The sequence below is a fragment of the Arachis hypogaea genome, chromosome 11 (assembly GCF_003086295.3).
Source record: "Arachis hypogaea cultivar Tifrunner chromosome 11, arahy.Tifrunner.gnm2.J5K5, whole genome shotgun sequence".
NCBI classification, from domain to species: Eukaryota; Viridiplantae; Streptophyta; class Magnoliopsida; order Fabales; family Fabaceae; genus Arachis; species Arachis hypogaea.
This window is the reverse complement of record NC_092046.1, coordinates 10,185,546-10,208,674: the sequence shown is the minus strand read 5'-3', so window position 1 is coordinate 10,208,674 and position 23,129 is coordinate 10,185,546. Positions and strand designations below refer to the sequence as shown.

The 23,129-nt window shown below is 31.3% G+C and overlaps 2 protein-coding genes across 2 annotated transcripts; one reads left to right on the top strand and one right to left on the bottom strand.

Moving 5' to 3' along the window:
• The first annotated feature begins 451 nt into the window (after window positions 1-451).
• On the top strand, window positions 452-5,100 carry LOC112720211 (probable pectate lyase 1). Its single transcript, XM_025771065.3, has 6 exons — window positions 452-932; window positions 1,328-1,402; window positions 2,395-3,037; window positions 3,536-3,639; window positions 3,735-3,873; window positions 4,341-5,100. Exons 1-6 carry the CDS (start codon window positions 829-831, stop codon window positions 4,560-4,562), a joined length of 1,287 nt encoding a protein of 428 aa, XP_025626850.1. The 5' UTR covers window positions 452-828; the 3' UTR covers window positions 4,563-5,100.
• Window positions 5,101-16,328: 11,228 nt separating this feature from the next.
• On the bottom strand, window positions 16,329-20,191 carry LOC112720210 (inosine triphosphate pyrophosphatase). The gene is made up of 8 exons (XM_025771064.2): window positions 19,823-20,191; window positions 19,659-19,723; window positions 19,475-19,538; window positions 19,376-19,385; window positions 17,483-17,514; window positions 17,266-17,378; window positions 16,996-17,072; window positions 16,329-16,659 (listed from the first exon to the last, which is right to left on the bottom strand). Exons 1-8 carry the CDS (start codon window positions 19,941-19,943, stop codon window positions 16,542-16,544), a joined length of 600 nt encoding a protein of 199 aa, XP_025626849.1. The 5' UTR covers window positions 19,944-20,191; the 3' UTR covers window positions 16,329-16,541.
• Between the last annotated feature and the right edge of the window lie 2,938 nt (window positions 20,192-23,129).

Below are 23,129 nucleotides of genomic sequence, written 5' to 3'. Positions count from 1 at the left end.
TTTAATTTTGATACTCAAATAACCAAAAAACAACATTATAAATGGTGTTTATTGAAACTTTACCTAATAAAACAAGTGATGCGACATCATTTTTGAATTATTTAAATGCCAAAACTAAAATGACATCATTTTACATGTTTTAGAGTAGCATTTGATTGTCTATTTTAACACTCTATTAATATTTTTTAACTAAAAATTATTTTAAAGACTAATATGAGACACATTTATAAAATTTGAGGACTAAATAAAAATAATTAAAATTTTAAAGACTGAATTGAGATTCGTGTCCTATTAACTCGGTTAGATAATGGATTATGTTTTGAAAACCTTCAGTCTTACACAACAAATAAATAATTGATTTATTAATTAAATCTTTTTGTCCATGGAACATCAAATGTTCAAGTTACTAATAGAACATTATAAATGCGCCAGTTAAGGTAGAAGGAGAAGCGTTATGAGAAGCAACAAACAAAAGCAACGACTTTGTTGATGTTAGTTAACGGTGTTTGAGTGGCGGGTCCCACAGGCCCCAAATCCTGTAGAATACAAACGAAGAAAACGTTCAGTTGATTAACGGCGTGAAGATTTGGCGTTAAAGCATTTGTCTTCATTGGTTCTATAAATGGGCCTTTATGTTGGAACCTGTTTTCCGAGTCCACTCCACCATTCTTCTCTTTCCTTTCTTCCTTCTTTCTTTTCTTCTCTCTTCTGCACTTTCTCTTTATCTTTCTCTTCAACCCTTCTCTTTCTCTCTCACTCTTTAGCTTCAGCATTGTCTCATAACACCATCACTGAGTGAAAGAGAGGAGTGGGTAGTGGAATTCTTCAATGGAGGTTTCTTCTGCAAAATGGGTTCTCAATGCTTGCTTGTTGCTGCTCTTTGTGCTCCTCATTGGAGAAGCCATGGCCACATCACAGATCTCTGACCTCAAGTATATTCATTTCTACTCTCTCTCTGTTCTATGAATATTTGAACTACATTGTCTGGGTTTTGAAACGCCACAAATCATAGTGGGAAATGTATTTGCTTCACATAACGGATTCACTAGCATTGCAATTTTATGTTAAAAAAATTCTTTCTTTTCTATTAGAATGTTGAGAAGGATAATTCATTGTTCTCTGCTTCAAATTATAAACTTTCTACCAAGTGAGAATTATTTGTGGTGTCTACTTCTACAAAATCATCTTTATATTGTAAACTGTTGAACGATTCATTCAAATATATTTAGTCAATACCATGTAATGGTTCACAAATTAGTAGTATATTATTTATTATGTATCCACCGCATTGATTAAGATCTTGTGTTGTTGTAACTATTTGTTTCAGGGTGAAAGAGGCGGAGGAATTAAATGAACGTGCTGCTGTAACTGACCCGGAAGAGGTGGTTTCCATGGTTCAGATGTGGGTCTCTTTTTTCTACATTTTTCACCAATATCAATTTATAGCTACGGAACAAACCTAACACAAAAAGAGAAAACCCAATAATGATTTAATTTATCTTCACATGGGTTTAGAAATGGGGCAATGCATGGAGTGTTAGTGCTAGTAGGGCATAGTAGTCATTTCTAGGTCCATTCATAACCGCCCCTACTCTCTCTTGTGTGATATGACACCTAACACACACTCTACCCCTAACTGACCCATTATTTTTCTTGTGTCACATTAATTTCCTTGTTTTGCCAAAAGCGAAAGGGTTTTTAATTCACATCATTAAATTTTTCCTATTTTTAGGGTTTCTTACCCATTTACCGTTGTCCCTCACCAATCTCTCACATTGTTGCTCATTCACTAGTCGGTCACATATCACATGCATTTTCTGAGATCCGTGTTTCACGCTTAAAATTCTTTTGCGTGTTATTATAACTTAATCCTTATTTTCCCCTATAAATACGCTGTACTTACTGGTACAAGTACAACTCTTACTTTGCCATAATTTAGCATTAAAAATGTTATTTTTTTTAAGTGACTAGTCATGCCTTAAAAAAAATATAAAATCACAAGGTCCATGTGAAAACAAAGAAAAACGAATTATGTTTACCATCTTTTTCCATTCCTAGAAAAAATCCAAGAATTTAGTCGTTACACTTAAAATGATTCCTGTTATCATCACTCACCGAGTACAGAATTTTTTCTTCTCATTGTTTTCTAATTCTCTACATCTAAGATCCCAAATGGGTCGTTATAAACTTTGGGCTTGGTATTTTCTAACGGCTCTATTTCACTCGTAGCAAAAAACGTTATAGAAAATAGTACATTTTATTATCACAATAATACAAGACTTTTTTCCTGCAAAAAAGGTGAAACTAATGGACATAGTAATTAATTTAGTGGTGTAATTTTAGATAATTATAGATGTTAGGTGCATCAAATAATGTGTTTGTTTAACATAACAGGGCAATGAAGAATAGCACTGAGAGAAGGAAGCTAGGATTCTTCTCCTGTGGAACTGGTAATCCAATCGACGATTGCTGGCGCTGCGACCCGAATTGGCAGAAAAACAGGAAGAGACTAGCAGATTGTGGCATTGGTTTCGGCCGGAATGCGATCGGTGGCCGCGACGGAAAGTTCTATGTTGTAACTGACCCTAGAGATGATGACCCTGTTAACCCAAAGCCAGGGACATTGCGGCACGCGGTGATCCAGGACAGACCACTATGGATTGTGTTCAAAAGGGACATGGTGATCCAGCTGAAACAGGAGCTGATTATGAACAGCTTCAAGACCATTGATGGAAGAGGAGCCAATGTGCACATTGCCAATGGAGGTTGCATAACAATTCAGTATGTTACCAATGTCATCATCCATGGTCTCCATATCCATGACTGCAGGCCTACTGGGAATGCCATGGTGAGAAGCTCCCCCACCCATTTCGGGTGGAGGACTATGGCTGATGGGGATGCCATCTCCATTTTTGGATCAAGCCATATTTGGGTTGATCATAATTCATTGTCACATTGTGCTGATGGCCTTGTTGATGCTGTCATGGGCTCAACTGCTATAACTATTTCTAACAACCATCTCACCCACCACAATGAGGTACTTTCTTTTTCTTACCCTGCTTTTCCTCTGCATTATTCAACTATATCACTGTATAAACCTGTCAAATCATTTAACTATTTTTAATTATCAATTTTATGTAAAGTTAGTTTCACTTGAATTTTCACCTTATTTGATTATATAATAATGACTAAATTACTAAATATCTATCAAAGTTCAAAATGAATCTGAATTTATTCTCTTTGTCATTTTATTTATGAAAGTTCGAAATACAAACAAATCCACACGTGAATAAATTTAACATGTAGAAATTATCTTTCGTAGATACAGAACTAATTTGTTCATTCATAGTTAAATTTATGAGCATTTTAAAGTTTTATGGTTATAAATAGTAGTTTATTTCTATAATAAATATGTAAATAAAAAATGTAACAGATCTAAGAAATTAAGTATTGAATGCACTTTTTCGTTTGTCTTGTTGGATGGCTCATTAGTTATCATGATAGCTCAATGAATGCTGATATTTTGTAAATTCAGGTGATTCTGTTAGGCCACAGTGACTCATACACAAGAGACAAGCAAATGCAGGTGACCATTGCCTATAACCATTTTGGAGAAGGACTCATCCAGAGAATGCCAAGGTAAATCGGAATAAATGTGTTTACATAAGATAAAACTTTAATGTGGGGGGGCATTAAACACTAATAATCCACTCCCCCAATTATTGGTGATGCAGATGTAGACATGGGTATTTCCATGTGGTGAACAATGACTATACTCATTGGGAGATGTATGCAATTGGTGGAAGTGCTAACCCCACCATCAACAGCCAGGGCAATAGATACAATGCTCCAGCTAACCCATTTGCTAAAGAGGTACAAAATAGTACAATCCAATCCAAGTGCTTATCCAAACTCATTTTTTGTTCAAGTACTTGAGAGTTATACCAATGAGTTTTACACTAAACTTAATTTGGTGGTAATTGCTAATTAAATTAAAATGATAAAGTATATTTTCTAATTTTAAGGTATAAAAATAGAATTTAATTTTAATGTATTGTCGGGATAAAATTGTTTTATAAATGTATTCAATCATATAACGCCACATTAGTAAAAGTAATTATTTTGAATATTGACCGCTTGAATGGTTTTTATTTATTTTAAAATTATTTTTGAACATTTAGGGATAATATTTTACACAAATAAAAATATTAAGAATAAAATTAAATATTAAAAATATTTAAAAAAAATTAAATATAAAAAAAGGGTTTTTTTTTTAAATCAAAATTTAAAAATGTTATGATAAGATTGAGCAAAGGAAATGAAATTATTTGGTGGGACAGGTGACAAAGAGAGTGGAAACAGCTGAAACGCAATGGAAGGGTTGGAATTGGAGATCAGAGGGAGATTTATTGCTGAATGGTGCATACTTCACTCCATCAGGTGCTGGAGCTTCAGCAAGCTATGCAAGAGCCTCAAGCTTAGGTGCCAAATCATCTTCCATGGTTGGTTCCATGACTTCTAATGCTGGTGCACTTGGCTGCAAAAGAGGCCGTCGGTGCTAGCACAAAATAACAAAACACAAACACCCTTTTTTCATTTTTATTATTCATTTTTGTTACCAAAGAAAATCTTGACAAGTGTACATTAATTACACATGTCAATATGTTATGGTTTTCACATTGTGTGTCTATTGTTGTTGGTCAACCTCAGCTGCTCGACTTGCTCCAGTAAAAGAAAACAACAATGCAAGGGGTAGGTGCAGAAGCGTGGTCCATTGTTTCTTTTTCTTTTTAGTCCCTCCTTCCCTTCTTATTTCATCCAAAACCCTACCCAACAAATTCATATGCATATTTTTCCCAAATGTCAAGTCATGTCTCCACCTTACATACCGTTAAGTCATTTCAGCTTTACATATAGGATTTAATTAAGTGAGATATATCAATATATTTTTTTCTTTTATTTTAATGTTTTTTTTTCTCTGTTTTATGGAGTTTTTTTTATTACACAAGCAATGCAAATGTTTGATTGTCAAAGTTGAGTTATGGAAAGACTTTTATTATTGTTGTTATTAGCAATGGAAGTGGTTGTTCGTTTTGTTAACTTTTCTCTCTTAACTTTCTGTTACCCTTTTTAATTTTGTTAATGGAAGTAATCTTTGCCCTTTTGTTATGCAATTATGGTTGTTGTGTGTATAATTAAAACTATGTATCTGCCAGTAGTGTTGGTTTCTTTAGCTACCAACATGTGTAATTAGTTCATGTGGCAGCACATGCCTCTCTCTGCTTCATTATCTTTTCTTTTTATAATTATGACGACGATGACTCTTTTTACCAACATTGTCGCCCTCCAAAGTCAGAAAAACGAATGGAATCCGTCGGTTCAACTGAAAATTCGTTATTAAACTGGTTTCATTTACTATAAAAGTCAGTTAATTATAATCGGTAAAAAATAGGAAAAATCGATCAAAGAACTTAGAAAAAATTTTACTCTTTTTCTAAGAGATGTTAAAATGATATTTTTTTTTTCTATTTGTAAAATATACGTTCTATTTTCTTATCACTTTTAAAAAATCTTATCTTTAATCTATTTTAAATTTTTTTATGTTAATTAGTATTAACTTTATCTATTTTTTAAGAAAAAATAAATTGATTTTTACAAAAATACCTTTTAAGTTTTAACAAAAATTTTATTTTTTTGTCATTAAATTTTGCTTATCAAAATATCTTTTAATAAATTATTTTTTTATTAATTAAATTATATTTTTATCAAAATATTTTTAAAAAAGTTTAATAATTAATTTTTTTTAATTATTAAATTGTGGTTTTACCAAAATTTTTGTTAACAATTATTTTTATATTTTACTATTAATTTTTTGATATCAATATATATTATTTTAACATTAAAATCTTACCACTGCTAATATATATAACAATTAATATATATTAATATCGAAAAATAATCTTATTAAGATTTTTTATTTAATATTAAAATAATATATATTGATATAAAAAATTAATAGTAAAATATAACTATAATTGTTAACGAAAATTTTGGTAAAATTACAATTTAATAATTAAAAAATTATTGAAGGTCATCTTAGAAAAAATAATTTAATTATTAATTTTTTTAAAAATATTTTGATAAAAATACAATTTAATCAATAAAAAAATAATTAATTAAAAAATATTTTGGTAAGTAAAATTTAATGACAAAAAATAAAATTTTTACTAAAAGGTTTTGTTAAAAAAAATTTATTTTTTCTTGAAAAAGAGACAAAGTTAACATTAGTTAATACAAAAAATTTAAACTAGATTAAAGATGAAATTTTTTAAAAGTGATAAGAGAGATGAAGGCACATTTTACAAATAAAAGGAAGGAGAGTGTCATTTTAATATCTTTCAGAAAAGAGGAATGAAATTTTCTCAAGAACTAATTACACGGTTGAATCGATGTAATTTTTTAATAGTTAATTAATTTAAAATAATGAAATACAAAAAACTATTTAAAAAAATATATTATACATAAATATATTATTTTATTATATTCGATTTAATTTTGATCAAAACTTATTTGAAATTTTAAATTTTTGAATCTATCTCAACCAATTTAATATCCTGTTCAAATTTCAGGACCTTCGTTTTTGTTCCGAGGATTCCTTTTTCTTTTTCCCCGGTTTTCACTCTGTCGCGGTTGAAAATTTTGGACTAGACATGTGATGATTTCAAGTTTCAAGTATGGTTTTGAAGTGATTTTAGTTTCACAACCTTTCTAAAAAGTGCAATTCCATAGGACCATGTCTCAAAATGAATGCTTGTGTGACAATTTAAGTCTCAAAAAAAGCCTGCAATGAAGAATATAATTAATTTGCTGGCTTAAGTTACCCTTCACAAAAAGTTATCATGCAACAACAGATATTAGTATCATCATTGGTCAATTGGTAAATTACTTTTCATCATCATACACCCATCTCATATAACATATAACTTCTGATTAATTTTTTCAACATCCTCCTGAATATAAAATAAGAGAATAGATACACTCAATATCTTAAACATAAAAAGCTTCCAAAAAATTATGTACCAAATCCATATTTTTGTTATTTTGTGAAATTCAATACTGGATTATTGTAAGGATCACGAATAAAGAACCATTGTGGTTATATATATATATATATATAACATCTCTCTTATGTTACATTTGGATAAAGTCTTTTATACAAAAATATAAGAATGGATTTTTTTTATCGTTACTTTTAAAAAGTACAAAAAGTAAAAGATTCTATCTCTGTTATCTCTCTTTAATTAAATAAGTTTTTATATTTAGGGTAAAGTATTAGTTGAATTTCTTCGTTTTCAACGTTTCAAATATTTAATTTTTGTTCAAAAATTTTTATTTTAAAATTAAAATTTTTTCTATTAATATCATTTTTTCTCTATTATCTTCTTGTTTTTCTTATTTTTTTTATTTTTATTTTTAATTTACTAGAACTACTATTATTACTACTATAGTTACGATTTTTTTCATTACTTAAAAAAAAATCATAACAAAAAAAAATTATATTTGAAGAATAATTTTACTTTTTGATTAGAGAACTAAAATATAATGAAATAAGATGTTTTGAGATAAAAATATGATGTTTTAAGTATTAGAGACGAAATTAGAATTTAGTCCAAACATTAAAAACAAAAGTAGTATTTTATTGTAATAAACTTGGATTGATCGAGTAGTTAACTCACTCGTCCACTTAAACAAGTGTCAGTCAGATATCAAATTTCATTTTGTGCATGTAACAATTCATTAGCTAGCGACAGATTCTTAACTGCTGCAAAAAAAGATAATAGTATTTTGTTGCTATATTTATTTATTATGTCTATATTTTTGCACCAAAAAGAGAATCCAAGAAGCATGAAGTTTAATTTTATGTGGTAGAAAGTGAAGAGGCGTTTGTATGTATCTAGTTTGTAGAATGGTGAATAAGGAGGAGGAGGAGTAAATGCAAATGAGTGAAGAAAATAGATAGGATAGTTCAAATGTCTTTGTCTTTGTTGTGTGGACATGAGGTTGAGTTAGGCATGTTCCTACCCCTTTTCATAACTCGCACATAGTAATTAAATGCCTGCGGAGAGAGCAACAGACAAGTGCTAAACACAGTGATGAGAGGAGTGAGAGAGTGTGTTGTGCCCAAAACAAATGCACATGATGTTAAGATTTGTAATAAAGACTTAACCACTCACGCATGTGACATAGGGTCCATTTTGCATGTGCCAACTTCTTCACCAAATTGGGTTACAGATCATATATGGGGTTTCATTTTGGGGACTAGTCCATTCACTTTCCCACTATGCACTTTTTTTTTTTATTTCTCAATTTCCCTTCTAAAATACAGCATAAGTGTATTCTTAGTTTCTTATCCACATTATTGCACTGGCAATTTCCACGCAACTGATGCAAATAATAGTGTGCTACACTATATACTATAACTTACAAGTTTATATAACAATAAGAATAATGTTCTGTAACGTTTCATTTTATCTAATAAAATTATTTTGCATCATTGTTAGAAAAAATGCATGGTATTATACAGGTTTAATTAGGTGCGTTTTTATATTTTTATCAAATTTATAATTAAATTTTTATATTTTAAAATTTTTTAATTAAACTTTAAATCATTTTTAATTTTAGGGAAAGTTATATTTTTTGTCTTAAAATTTGTAAAAAATTTTAAAAATATTCCTAAATTTTATTTTATTTTAATTTTGTCATTAAAATTTTTTATGTGCATTAAATATATTTCTAACAACTAAATTTTCAAAAAATTTAGAACCAATCCAGCAATAATGCATGATAACTATGTGTCTATGTTTGGTTTGTTTGTACTGAAGATTGTTCTTATAAGATTATTATTAAATTAGTCCTAACTTTTTTGAAAAATTAGTCGTCAGGAGTATATATTTGATACAATTCAAAAATTTTTGGGACAAAATTAAAACAAAATAAAATTTGGGGATACTTTTAAAACTTTTAACAAACTTTAAAGATAAAAAAATATATTTTACCCTTAATTTTATAATTCAATTATTGTCTTGTCGAAAATATTAAGAGTTAATGGAATTTTCTTTTCAAAAAACATATGAACAAAAGTTTAATTAGGTCCTTAATTATGAGTATCTTCAATTGCAAAAAAATACTATGTTAACTTTAACATTTTTGATACAGAATAAATTTAATTATAAAATAAAAAATAATATAAAAATTTAATTAAAAATTTTTAAAATATAAAAACTTAATTATAAATTTAGTAAAACTATAAAAACTAACACCATACTTAAACCTATTATAAAGGTATAAAGCATGCATAAATTTCAGTAATTAGATTATAATTTTATTAATGTTTAATTTTAATAAAATTTGGTACAGATAATCTTCATCATGAAAGCGAATCAAGAGAAACTGATTCTTTATAACGAGACCATATGTTTTGTAACTTTTACTTAATGTCATTGTCCATAATATATTCTTTTAGATCATCCTATTATGTTATATTTGACTAATAAAATTTTAGAGTAGTCATAACATTTAATTATTTTAAACAACCTAAGTCAGAACATTTAATTATTTTTCTTAATCATAATGCATAAAGACTCAAACTGTGACATGGAGAAATAATTTATATTTACGACGAGGAACATTATTATTTGTTAGAATAAGCTGTCACTTTCTTTATTTTCTTCTTCATCTTTTTTTTTTCTTGTTTTTTTATGTTAAGGTGTCACTTCAAAGGAGTTAATTGAATTAAGCCTTTGGGCACATCGTTTTCTTGATCGTTTCTCCAAGATTATTGCCACCAAAATTGATGCCAATGCTCCAAGCAATTTCAATTGGATTGAATTATGAAGTGTAAATATTGATTCCCAGGCCTCATTGGTGCAAGAAGCCAAGAACAGAATGAATGAATGTCTAAAATTGAGATTGATCTTGACGTCCCAAAAAGTCTTCAAATACATTGTGTACAAGAAATAATGGAAGATAACCAACGGTGCGACATGGTTCGGTTATGGGAAAAGTTAGTCATAATATGCCTTTTTTTTTTACCTTTTTTGTTAATTTAAATATCATAAGGTCATGAGTTACACATATTAATATATACTTAAAATATTTACATTTGCATTGTCCAAAGAGGTATAAAATCTTATACATAAATTTAATATTTAATTTTATACATCAAATTCATGTAAAATCTAATGTTAGGCAATCGATAGTAGTAAAATTATTTTTATACCATCATCTAATTTGATTTATTTGTTTAGATGGCTATTCAAATAGAAAACATAAAAAATAATTATTTTTATTTATCCAATTTTAATTCCCAAGTCTCCAACAAAAACATATTGGTTGGGGGATAAAATAAGAGAAATTTTTTATATATATAATTACTTATAAAATTCATTCATAATTTTTTCCCACCCAATTTTCACACCCAAACCATATGTAAAACTTAAAAAATTGTCTAATTTGTTGGGGACAAAACTAATTGAAAAATTTAATAGATTTAAAATATTTTCCAAACATTTGTGTCACCAAACAATACCTGAAGGCCTAAAACTTGACAAATTGTCTAGAGTGAGTGACCATAAAATACTATGCTACATTTTGAGGAGGCTGTTTCAAAGTTGCAATCCATGGTAGTTAAAACGAAAAGGAAGAAAATTATGACCAATGAGGAATTTTTCCCATTCTTTTTGGTACAAAGAATAATGAATTTGTTAATCTAAATTTGCGGCACCGACAGCGGGGTAATTGTAGCCCCGTAGTACTTGATTGGCCCCCCCAATAAAGCATAAATAAATAAATAAATAAATAAATAAAGGTTCTATCTATCAACACAGCTAAGAACCTTCAAAGTAAAAAGGCCAAATCAGTTGTTGACAAAGCCATGCAAACAAGAACCCTTTGCCTTTCAGATTACGCGAGTAAATGAAATGTGTCCCCTTTCTTTTTTACTCTTTTCAATGCCTTGCTTGGCGCCACTTATGGGTGAGACTGGGTAACGAAAAATTATAACTCCATACCAATTCAAATTTGTTGGTCACACTAGTATAATTTTAAAAAAAGGGCTGCTATTTAATTAGATAAATGTTATTCGCACTAATTGGTATACATTTCTCTTGTATATTTTTTACTTTTGGTATTAAAAGTGAAGGTAAACAGTAAAATAATCCATGAAATTAGTCTAGTGCATTAAAATAGTTTTGGAGATTTTAATTATATCAATTATGCCTATAAAATTGACAAAAATGCAACTAAAAAAACAAACCCAAGTCGAAGCAAGGCTTTTCGGGTGCCAAAGTAGTGTGGTTTGTCATAATTAAGAAATTTTTATTGCAACATCATGCAAATATTAGAATAGCAACAAAGAGAATAAAACAAGTTCTCCACAAACAAAAGGCTCCAAAAACTTATGGGTTATATAAAATAAAAGTCCTATGATCATAGTCAATTAGTCATTATTTTTTTCCAAAGACAAACCCCTATTGTCCTATACAATTAATCACTAAAAGCTACACATATGCATCAACAATTCCAGTTCTTCTTTTTTGATGGCTTGAAAGTAAGGGTTAGAACAAACTTCATGAAGCTGACCAATCTGAATATTGTACTTGAATTGCATTGAATCTAAAGTGACCGAATTTGATAGTGAAGAGGCCTTCTTTTTGGCTGACAACTTAGTTGGTCTTAGTGTTGAATTCCTAATTTTTTGGTGCCCATCACAATTAAAAAAAAAGTAATTTAAAGCTCAGAGTTAGTGTGCTTTAAATTTTGATGTAAAATTTTTGTTAAAATTAAAATTCAGTATTTATTGAGAGTCTTATGCTTCATAGTAATTTGGTCGAGAGAGATCAATCTTAGATGCTTAGATATCATGCACCTCAAACTTTAGTCTCGATAGGGTACCAATTTTCGGCCTCTTTTTTTCTAATCTTCTTCGGCCTCCTCTGAATTATAAGTGGTAGTTTTCCACTTGACTAATTTTACTTTGTTTTTAACTATTATTCTCATTACAAATATTCTTACTTCTTCAAATGAAGCAGAGTGATGATTAACTTGACTCTTGCTTTCTTGATTTTGGGATTGAATACCTTACATGTATTATAGCAAATGTTGTCTAACTTTGGCCTAGGACTAAATTGTGACTTTTTTCCATGATTGAATAATACCTTGCATAAAACTCCAACCAATATTATTGTGAAAAGAAGGAAAATTCTTCTTTTAGTTTAAAGTCAAGAAAAATAGCTAGAGGTTATAAGTGATATAAATGGAGTATGATGAATTTTTAAGAAAATTAAAGAACATTATAGAACTTAAACTTGGTTTATAATCAAGTATGATGCAAATGGTTTTTATCAAGTTAGAAGACTCATGAAACTACCTGCAAGTTGTTCAATTTGCATAGTCAAAGTTCTAGTAAAAAGTTGTAACTTGAAGATAAACTAGCTTAGTTGTAATCTTTGACTTAATCAAAGAATGAGTTGTTATATAAGTTGATATTTATCGACTTATCATACAACTTGATAAAGATGAATGTGGAAGAAGACTCTAGTACACACTTGTGTAATTTGTACACAATTTGATTAACTTGTAAACCAAATGCACCTCCACAAAATACTATATATATGGGTTAAGGCATTTGCTAATGTACGCTATGTTTTGCATAAAATTAGTGAGTAAAACTTAGAGAGAAAAATAGTAAAGTCTATCATATGTGTAACCCTTTTGTATGAATTTCCATAATACTTAAGAGAGTATTATAGACTTCTCTATGTATTATGAGAGATTGTAACTCCACCACTTTATCATATTATTTCTATTATTGTCTATATTTTTGTTCAGTTCCATCTATTTCTCGTACATAAATTTTAGTTGCTTTATTTTTATCCCTATTAACTTTGGTATCTAATAGTTATGAATTAGTTGATTAATCAAAAACAAAATAAATGCAATATTGTGCATCATAATGGTCCCTTACATTAGCAACATGTTAAATGCAACTTTCAAAATTCTTAAAAAAAATTTTCACTCTCCTCGAGATTCTTTTTTTATAAAAAAAAAAAAAAAAACTTTTTGCATGCAGAAATCCCCACAACCCCTGCATATTCTTGTAGTTTTACCAATTGCATTTCACCAATTTTCGCTCTGCAGAAAAATTTTGGAGTTTTTAATTCAGAAACTGCATTTATAATTTTGTAAAGTTATTAAATTGAATCAAAAAATGTAAATTGAATTATTGACTTATTTTTTAAGCTCCAGGACAAAAGTGTAAATTTAACTGCTGCTTTTATTGTTGTTGTTTCTGTGTATGTTTTTTAAAAAATTTTAAGTGAGATACAGTTGAAAATTATCAACATCAACAAAAAGATCAAACAATGACCCCACTTGGCAAGATTTCATCTCCAATATTTTCAAGAGGCTTTTTGCCATGAGAACTAATTATGATTGTGTTTATTGAGGGAGACGATAGCTGGATATGAAGATGTGAAATATATGATTTACAAGTGATGATTTCATATTTTCATGACTTAATCTATAATAATTTGCTTTCTTATATGTTGTTACCAAGCAACCATTCCAATTATTAGTTCTCAGATCGCACTGGTTGTAATCTAGGAAGCAAATAGTTTTTTTGTCATAATATTTTTTTTTTGGTTAGGATAATATTTTTTTAATCACTAATCAGTAATCACTCCGTAATTTATGGGTTGAACTTTTTTGTTGCAAAAGCTAAGAATATAGATACACCAAAAATTGAGCTATAGTTGGTGGGCTAATAACACAGTTCTTTGAATCAAATTAATATTTTTGGTTTAATTACTCTGTTGCTCACTATAGTTTCGTAAAATTTTCAATTAGGTTCCTATATTTTTTTTCTTTTTAATTGAGTACCTGCACCAATTTTTTTTTCAACTAAGTTCTTCTTAGTAGTAATTGACTTAATTTTATAGGGACCCAACTAAAAAAAAGAATTGGTACAGGGATCTAAATAAAAGGAAAAAAAAGTGTAGGGACCCAATTAAAAAAAAAATTGGTGCAAGAACTCAATTAAAAGAAAAAAAGTATAGAGACCTAATTAAAAATTTTGTGAAACTATAGGATCAGCAGAATAATTAAACCAATATTTTCCTTTTAATTCTATTTCATAGTCTCTTGAATCTTATGCACTAAGTTCCTTTGTATAATAGTACTATCACTCTGTCTTCTATGCACCATTGAAAAAGCCTCCAAATAGTCTCTTTCATAAAATACCTCATAAGATGCGATAATTAATTTATCACCTATTTATAAATATATCAAAGAATGGAGCCATTGTTCCGAAATTTTTAAAATTTTTCTATGTTCAATCAAACATCAGATCTTGACCCTTGGTTAACTTATAAGTGTATTTGATTAAATAATATATGATGTATTATTCATAAACTTAGACAAATATATATATATATATATATATATATATATATATATATATATATATATATATATATATATATATATATAACAAAATCCAACATATTTTTTAGCAAAAATCAAATACATAATCTATTATATATAAAGAAGACAGAAAAAAGGTTAGTGTCTAATTTTTTTTCCTTTAAAATATCTATTTTCATATATTAAAATACCAAAAGTTATTTTTCTATTTCTAAAATTCAACCTAAAATAATTGGTTGAGTTAAAAACTATTTATTATCTTGACTAATTTTATATATGATATCATTATACATGTTTAAGGAAAAAAGGTCAATTAATAGTTATGTGATTGTCAACTTTTACAGATAATATTAATATTAATATTATTTACTTCAACAAACTAAAGGCTTAAAATTGTTATTCGTATCTTATTCAAAAGTATAGATATCATGCAACCTATTATATATATTTCAGGGTCCCTTGTCTTAACCTCTATAAAGCTTGTTGACTAATCTAGTGATGGATCTATCTTTTTATTTAAAGGCTTAAATTTCTTTCTTTATTTTAGTCATGAAAGGCTTAGCTGATAATTTATCTTTAGATTGGGCTAAGCTTGTAAAAAGGAATCATGTCTTTTTAAAAGGTCCTTGTGAAGTAAATAAGTCAGACTTAAATAATATGTTGAGGTTCACCAAAAAAAAAATCTTGAGGAAACAAATCAAATTAATTAAAAAAAAAAACATTTTCTTTCTCTTTAAAACAAAACCTTGAGACTAGGATTTTCCCTCCTTTTTTTTGGGTAATGTTGACATGACTTGCTAAAAATTTTCACAAAATAATAATAATTTTTTCAAACTATCAAGACCTATTTAAGAGCTTAACCGTATCATGTTTTAATAATATTAATATTATACTAGTATGTTAATACAGTATATCAAAATGAGGATGTGTTTGTGATTTTCACAGATTTTTTTTTCAATAATTTTTCTAATTCTGTAGACCTAATTAAGTTAGATATTCATGTTTATGTTGATGTCTCTTTTGTTAAGTGCTTCAGAAATTAAATACTTAACATAGTCCTTTAAATTTAACATGTGATTCAATTTGGTCTAATAAATTTCAATTGATCTAAAATAGTCCATTAAATTTAACTTCATGACTTAATTTGATTATTTAATTTTTCACTTGACTTAATTTGGTCTCTCTCACCCGCACACGCAACAAAAACAACATTGAAATGTCCATTATCTTCCCATGATGAACTTCATCTAGAGTTCCAAAAAGATTGGTCTCATAGTTTGTAAAAAAAACCTAGTAAGCTAACAATGTGCATTTGTCAAATCCGCTCCAATGTTTGAATCTCTGCAATGCATAAATCTGTTTCTCCACTGACATTTGTGCCCTTTCGCAATGCATGAACATAGATAGATAGATTAAGACATAACAATCTCTCAAAATTTTAAAAAATCTTAAATCAGCCTCTTCGTATAAACGAACAATCTGATATAGAGATTAATTTGTCTAACAAAATAAAAATTTGGATGCCAGTTCAGTAATTAAAATTTGTGAAAGACTAAAGTGTCTAATTGAAAATTTCTTAGAGACCCACTTGGAGTACTACTCAACTTTCTTTTATGAACTTTAGTTCTATTAAGAGCTATATCCCTCACATTGCCTCTTAAAGCAGCCACACCCCGGCACTGCTGGGATGTGCACTGTAGTGAGAGGTTTGTGTAATACATGACCAAAAGGGATAAAATCTGATAATACAAGGCCTCATAGGTTTTTTAATATTATACAATGTGTCTAATTTATACTAGAGTTTTAGAATTTTTCTCTATTAAAGATAAATGACATAGAAAGCTACCTTTTAATATGTTCAAATGATTTCCATATTGCTAGAAATCCAAGTTTGCTGTCAATTTCAGCGATTGTTGATTCTTCTATTGTTGAACTCAAATTTCATTTCCCATATTCAAGTCTAACAAAGAAATGGCAACTTGCAACTAGCCAAAAACTGAACCAAATTTCATAAAGTTCTTGCAACCTATAATCTAACCTCAATGGCAACAAAAGCTGTGTCAGACATTATTGATCTGAAATGCATATCCAGCTTCAGCAAAATATGACTTCACTAGTTCAAGAGATCTGAAGCGGTGGGAAATTTTATTCTTCTCCTCCTTGGGCATCTCTGCATACCTAGAAGGGATAAATTTTAATAGATTAGCATTTTGTAACAAAGAAGCATGACAAAAAAAGGAGAATTTGAACACAGTTAGTGGTTATCTTTTGCATATCTCATTCGAGTTTAGGGTCTCTTCCTTACCTGTCATCCCTCTTCCCCAATACCCTCAGGGAGCGTGTGGTTAGAACAATGTTTTTACATTTCTGGGAATTTAGAACAATGTTTTTACAATGTAAGATTCCTAGAAATTTGAAAACTTTTCACAAACCACACACTTCCTCAGAGAAATTTCTAGCTCTATTACTTTTGTTATAAAAAAGAATTAAAAACAAGAGAATAGTTCGAATTACGTTTGCTCATAGCCATCGGGTTGAAAAATTGGATCCCATCCAAAATCAGTGGGTCCTCTTGGAAGAACAATCTTCCCCTGTCATGACAGCAAAACACGAGTTAGCAAAACATCAAGTGACGCATGGGAACTCCGTAACTGAATTTATTCGCTTTTGCAACTTCAAAAAATAATAAGATTCGTGTTTGTTTACTAACATGACAGCCAATTCAAAGAAAATGTGTATAATATATGGTAGACAGAAACAGCATATGGGATTTCAGAGCGATACCGGAGTTTTTCCAGCAAATGTGATAGGTTCGCTATTCGGGCCAATCGCAAAGGAAAATACACATAAGGCATAAGCTGATTTATCATCATATGCCCTCAACAAATTGTTGAGACCTGGAAAATAAGTTGAAAATGAGTAGATCAGATTCTGAGATATCCTGAAGAAAGGCACTCAAAGAAGTGAAAGTTAATTCAGAACAAGACAGCTTAGGGACAACCTTCGTGACCAATCTTCTGCAAAAACCATTTGCTGCATGATTTATCAAACTCATTAGACTATGACAAAAGATTGCATATAACCTCAGGTAGATCCACGCATGAATACAACAACAACAACAACAACAAAGCCTTATGCCCCTAGGTGGGGTCGTCGTAGATCCACATATGAATAATATATATTAATATAATCCAACTTCTTAGTGATAAAAAAACTAGTTTCTGTATTGACTAAGTCTAAGACTTAAGTCGTTCAGCTAGCTATACATTCAATGGTTGTTATAAGTTAAAATTCACATTTCTAACATTTTTCCCTGTTCGATTATACATCTTAACCCTCCCAAAAACTCTTTAGTGATTTTTGAGAAGTAGAATATTTAGCCTCTTAAGAAGTATTTAAAACGCTAAAAAGAAGTGGCTGTCGCCACATATTCAAACACAAAAGAACTCATTCGCAAATTAAGTTTAGTTCTTTACACACAAGCGCTTAAATTCTTTTTACCCAAATAGGCCCTAAACGACTCTTCCACCCCCTTTCTATTGATCTGTAAATGTTGTTAACAGCTTTTCCTGCCTAAGCTATTCTTATTCCTGCTGCCTTATTATCTATATTACTCTTATTGGCTAGTATATTCAATTCAAATAGGTCCTAGAAGGTAAACTTTTATTGAATTAAAATCAAAGAATGTTGGACTGCAGAATTCTAATCATGCGCACAGACAGTCACAATGGATGGGAGAAACTGGGATGAATATGATTAGAAATGTCAAAATTGTGGAAAGGATTGGATTAGCTATGCATTCCCTAGGTGGAGTCTAAAACTGACATATTGGACACTGTTAAGAATGATCAAGGATAGAATAAGATCATGAATTTATAATACAGTTTCAAGCCCAAGTCCAAACTAAAATCCATGTAACAAGCCCGAGTTAGTAGGAAGATGGGTTTGTCGTTGCAGTGAAAATGCATTTCTACACACATGGTGAATAATAAAGCATAGCACTCTTGATTCAACCCTTGTTCAAAAGTATTCAGTAACTCCACTGGAACAAGTCTATCCAAAAACATATGCGAAAGATCACTTATCATCGGAAGGAAGAAGACGGCGTGGAATTTGGCTGATTTAGAAAAAGGGAAGAGGAGGAAATCAAATTTCAGAAAGTCAAGTGGAGGTGGGAAACAAAAGATAATCATTGTGCTATCGTACAATTGGAACACTGCAAATAAGGCTGCGTCAAGTAGAAGTTCCAACTTTAATGTACACAATAGATCCACTTTGAGTATGTACTTAAAATAAATTCATCAACATTGAGCCTAGACCCCTTAAGAAATATAATTAACCTTAAGACCGCTTGTACAACTTCTCGGCTCCGCAGATAGAAAGAGCTAATTTCAGGACTGAAATAAAAACTGACAAGATAAAACATTTTCTTAACCATTTGGATGATGTATACGGTCATAATACTACCAGAACAAATGAATCATATGCAAATGGTGAATCAAACAGAACTTGGTAGCATATAGTGATTTCCCTTACCAAGACAAAGAACCAGCAGTCTAGTACTACCATCACAGAGTTATAATCAAGAAATAATAGTGGGTTTAAATTTTGATATGAACAATCTGACACAGTGGCACAGTGCTCATTTCAGCAGCTATCCTTACATAGAGGAGAACCCATTCCTAAATGTTACAAATTGACCCCTTGCTTTCATTCGTCAATCTACCATAGTATTTTCAACCAATTTTGACAAATCGTCCTTTTTCCTTATTCATTTATTTTCACAGTATCAAGGTATTGGTCTCATAGAACAAATATAAAAATTAACAACACTTTTTACGAACCCAAAAGGAGAGTACCTTAAGATGATGATAAAATGTGAAATAGAACTTACATGTAAGGCCCTGTAAAAAATTAAAACATTCAAACAAAATCAGTATCAGGTTGAATACTCCCAACTTAGAATCATGTAAAACAAGAAAATTATTCCAACCTGGAAGACCTTTCAAGGCATTGAAACAAAGGCAAGTGTCTTCAACCAACACAGGTCCATTAACCTTTACATAAATTAGAAAACCAAACCATCAGAAAGGTTAAAAAATTGAGGTAAAAAAGAAAATCCACCCTAAAATCACACACATAATGGAATCAGTGAAAACCAGATTGTGAGTGGATACCTGAACAGCAGCCAAACGAGCCTTCTCTTTGGAGATATCTTCAGGTTCTCCTTGCAACTCTGGCACTGCAAAAACAAAACAAAACCCTTGTAAGAATAAAAACATAAAACAAACAGAAGAAAGGGATAAATTAAACGAAATTAGAGGGAAGAGTGAAGTGTTACAATCAAGTTTGAGGGACTGAAATGGAATTGACTGGCCCAAGATGGCACGAACTTCATCAAGCTTTTTGGCATTGCCGGTCACAAAAGTAACAGGACGTGAAAGTACCAATCCAGAAGCCATTTCGCGAAACCAGATCTTCTTCCAGATTTGATTTTGTTTCTGGTGTTAGAAGGTAGAAAGCGAACCACACACCAGCAGAGTAGAGTGGAATACTTGACTCCTTCGGAATTGGGAGTGGCTATGGTGGTGCCTGCAAGCAATGCTTTGCATCAAATCAAAGAGAAGTGGCAAACCGCACTCAAACTAGGGGTTTTTCTTTTTTTTCTTTTTCTTTTTTTAAAATTATCATTTGAATTTTTTAAGTGTATATTTAAATTGGTCCCTAATGAATTCTTTAAGAATTACTCATGTTAGCTATTTTGATCTCTTAAACTGAAAATAAATTAATTTTCTTTACGAAAAAATCAACTTGGTCTTAGAAATTGTTGAAATAAGGATGAAATGGATGACTATGAGCGGATCATCTTTTTCATACTGAATAGCTATATTACCAAAGTCCTTACATTTAAAATGAAAAAGAGGTAATGACCAATTCGGTACCCGAAAGATTCAAACGCTGACATTTTAGTACCCAACTATTGGTATTGACAAAAAGGTACATGAATGATTTAAAATTTTGACAAGCGTGTCCAAGAGCTTGCCGGAACATAGCTCCGGTGAGTACGATGCTTACGTGGTGGCCGGTTTTAGCTGACTAGGTTAGTGTTATATTAGATGGAATTTCTAATTTTAATTATGGTTATCCTACTTGGAAAATAAACTAAACCTAAATTGAACATTATTTTTGCCCCAAATTAATTTTGCCCTAAAACCCAATTTGCATATACCAAGTTACTAGTTACTGAGTTACTGTGGTTAGTGTGTCACTAGCGAAAATCAAAGGTCACGTAGAGAGGGAGAGACGTTGCCCTCGTAACATTGGCGCGAAGAAGAAGGATACAAGGCGAGAGCCATTGTCGAATCAAGCTTAACGGTTCTGAAGTGGCATCGTGGGATCACCACTGTTCGCAAGGAGCAACCCTACGAAGAGGTACGTTCTGCTTCATGTTCTTTGTTTAAGTTATGGTTTTTTGCGTTTGCTGGTGACATGCTGTTTATTCATTGTATCTTCTCTCCATTATTTCTTAGATGGATCGTTTAGTTACGTTTGTGTATCATCACATGGGTTGCTTGAAAAAGGTTAGAGATGGGAATGTGATATACGAAGGGGGTTTAGTCACTGAGATACACAGGGTGAATGTGGAGACATGTAATTTGTTTTTTGTGGAGGGGTTGTTTTTAGACCTGGGTTACCCTGGATATAATGAGGCGTATTGGCTAGTACCTGATTTCGAATTAGGTCAGGGTCTTAGAGTACTGAGGACAGATGCTGAAGTGATGAGGATGTGTGAGAGTGCAATTAAAAACGACAACACTGTCCATCTCTACTTTGATCACCCTATTGATGCCAACCCTGAAATCATTGATGACAATGTCGTGTCTTCTGGTAGCAGTGAGAGTGTGGTTGAGGTCAATCCACCTGGTGATGAGAGGGAAACTGAAATCGTGAGTGAGGAAACTGGGGAGGTTAATCAGTTGAGTAAGGCTTTAACAGTTGTTGTGAAGGAGACTTTGAATGAAGTTGTGACTGAGAAGGGTGTTGATGTTAACGAGTCGGAGGCCGGAGAGGGTGGTGTTATGAATGAAGATGTGAATCATGGGAATGGGGAGAAAGAGACTGAGCAATCTGCAGGTCCAGAAGAAGTTGTTAAGAGGGTGAGAAAGAGGCATCCACGACCACCACCCAGTGTTTTATCACAAGAAAGGAGAGCTGCTAAACCTGAACAGCACCAGGGTGATCCTTTAGAAGCTGAAACAGTAAATGAACAAACACATGAGAGAAGAGATGATGATGAACATGTTGCCAATGAAGGTGCTAACAATGAAGAACCATTGGTGGATGAGTTGAGGGCAGAGGAAACAGCTACTCAGAATGCAGGAGGTAAAAATATTACTTCTTTTTTGTTATACCATTTTTGGATAAGTGTTGGTTTTTTTATTGCAATGATTATGATGCACATGTAGCCAATGAAGGTGTTAACCTTGAAGAACCAGTGGTGGATGAGTTGAGGGAAGAGGAAACAGCTACAGAAAATGCAGCAGGTAAACATATTAAGTTTTTTTTTGTTACAGCATTTTTTGATAAATATTGCATGATGGCTGACAAGTATCAGCTGATGTATTAACAGATACAGAAACACAAAGAAAGGATAGGACAAATCCAAGGAGAAATCATCCTAGGCCTCAACCATCTGGGCAGAGGATTGTACCTGGAAAGGAAAATGAAGCACCAAGGGTAGAGGTGCCTAACCCAAACAGAGCAGATGGAGAGATGGGACCTGATACTTACCAATACAAATCTGATGAACTGTATAGCCCTCCTGGATCTGATGATGAAGATGAACCTGTTTTTCCTCAACATAACCCGAACACACCCTTTGGGAAAATTACTCTGGAGCTGAACATGGAGTTTGAGACCATGGAACACTTTAAAGCAGCGGTTCAAAAGTACAACATACAGATTGGGAGGCAGGTTTTCTATCTTAGGAATGAGAGGAAGAGGTGCAGGGTGATTTGTTATGACCCCGAGTGCCCTTGGTTGTGTTATTGTTCTAAGACCAACTATCCAGCCTCGTTTCAGATTAAAACATTTGTGGATGAGCATACTTGTCCGAGAAGCAACAAGAGTAAGTCAGTGAGTTGTGCCTGGGTTGCTGAAGAGCTTGTGCCTAAACTCAGAATCCATCCTAACATGTTACAAAGGGAGGCACAGGAGTGGTTTAAGGTGGAGTATGACATCTCAGTTAACGAGAGGATGATGTACAGGGCTATGGATAAGGCCAAAGATGTTATTGAAGGAACGGAAAAGGATCAATACCTGAGACTTAGAGACTATCTGAATGAGATCATCAAGGCTAATCCTGGGTCAAGAGCCAACATGGGGACAACTCCACAGCAGGAAGGGTTGCCTAGATTTAGGAACTTGTATGTATGTTTGGCTGCTTGCAAGCAGGGATTTAAAGCAGGGTGCAGACCCTTCATAGTGTTAGATGGGACTTTTCTTAAAGGCTATTTCGGAGGGCAGTTACTAACTGCAGTAGGACAGGACGCGAATAACCAGCTATTTCCAATTGCATATGGTGTTGTCGATGCAGAAACTCGGAAAAATTGGAGATTCTTTCTCGAGGAGTTACATACTGACATAGG

Excerpts from the sequence above, each read along its gene's own strand:
- LOC112720211 (XM_025771065.3), top strand. The coding sequence starts at position 829 with ATGGAGGTTTCTTCTGCAAAATGGGTTCTCAATGCTTGCTTGTTGCTG. Across the intron at positions 3,640-3,734 it reads CTCATCCAGAGAATGCCAAG|ATGTAGACATGGGTATTTCC; the intron begins GTAAATCGGAAT and ends TTGGTGATGCAG. Across the intron at positions 3,874-4,340 it reads CTAACCCATTTGCTAAAGAG|GTGACAAAGAGAGTGGAAAC; the intron begins GTACAAAATAGT and ends TTGGTGGGACAG.
- LOC112720210 (XM_025771064.2), bottom strand. The coding sequence starts at position 19,943 with ATGGCTTCTGGATTGGTACTTTCACGTCCTGTTACTTTTGTGACCGGC. Across the intron at positions 17,379-17,482 it reads GCAGAAGATTGGTCACGAAG|GTCTCAACAATTTGTTGAGG; the intron begins GTTGTCCCTAAG and ends CTTATTTTCCAG. Across the intron at positions 17,073-17,265 it reads CATTTGCTGGAAAAACTCCG|GGGAAGATTGTTCTTCCAAG; the intron begins GTATCGCTCTGA and ends CTGTCATGACAG.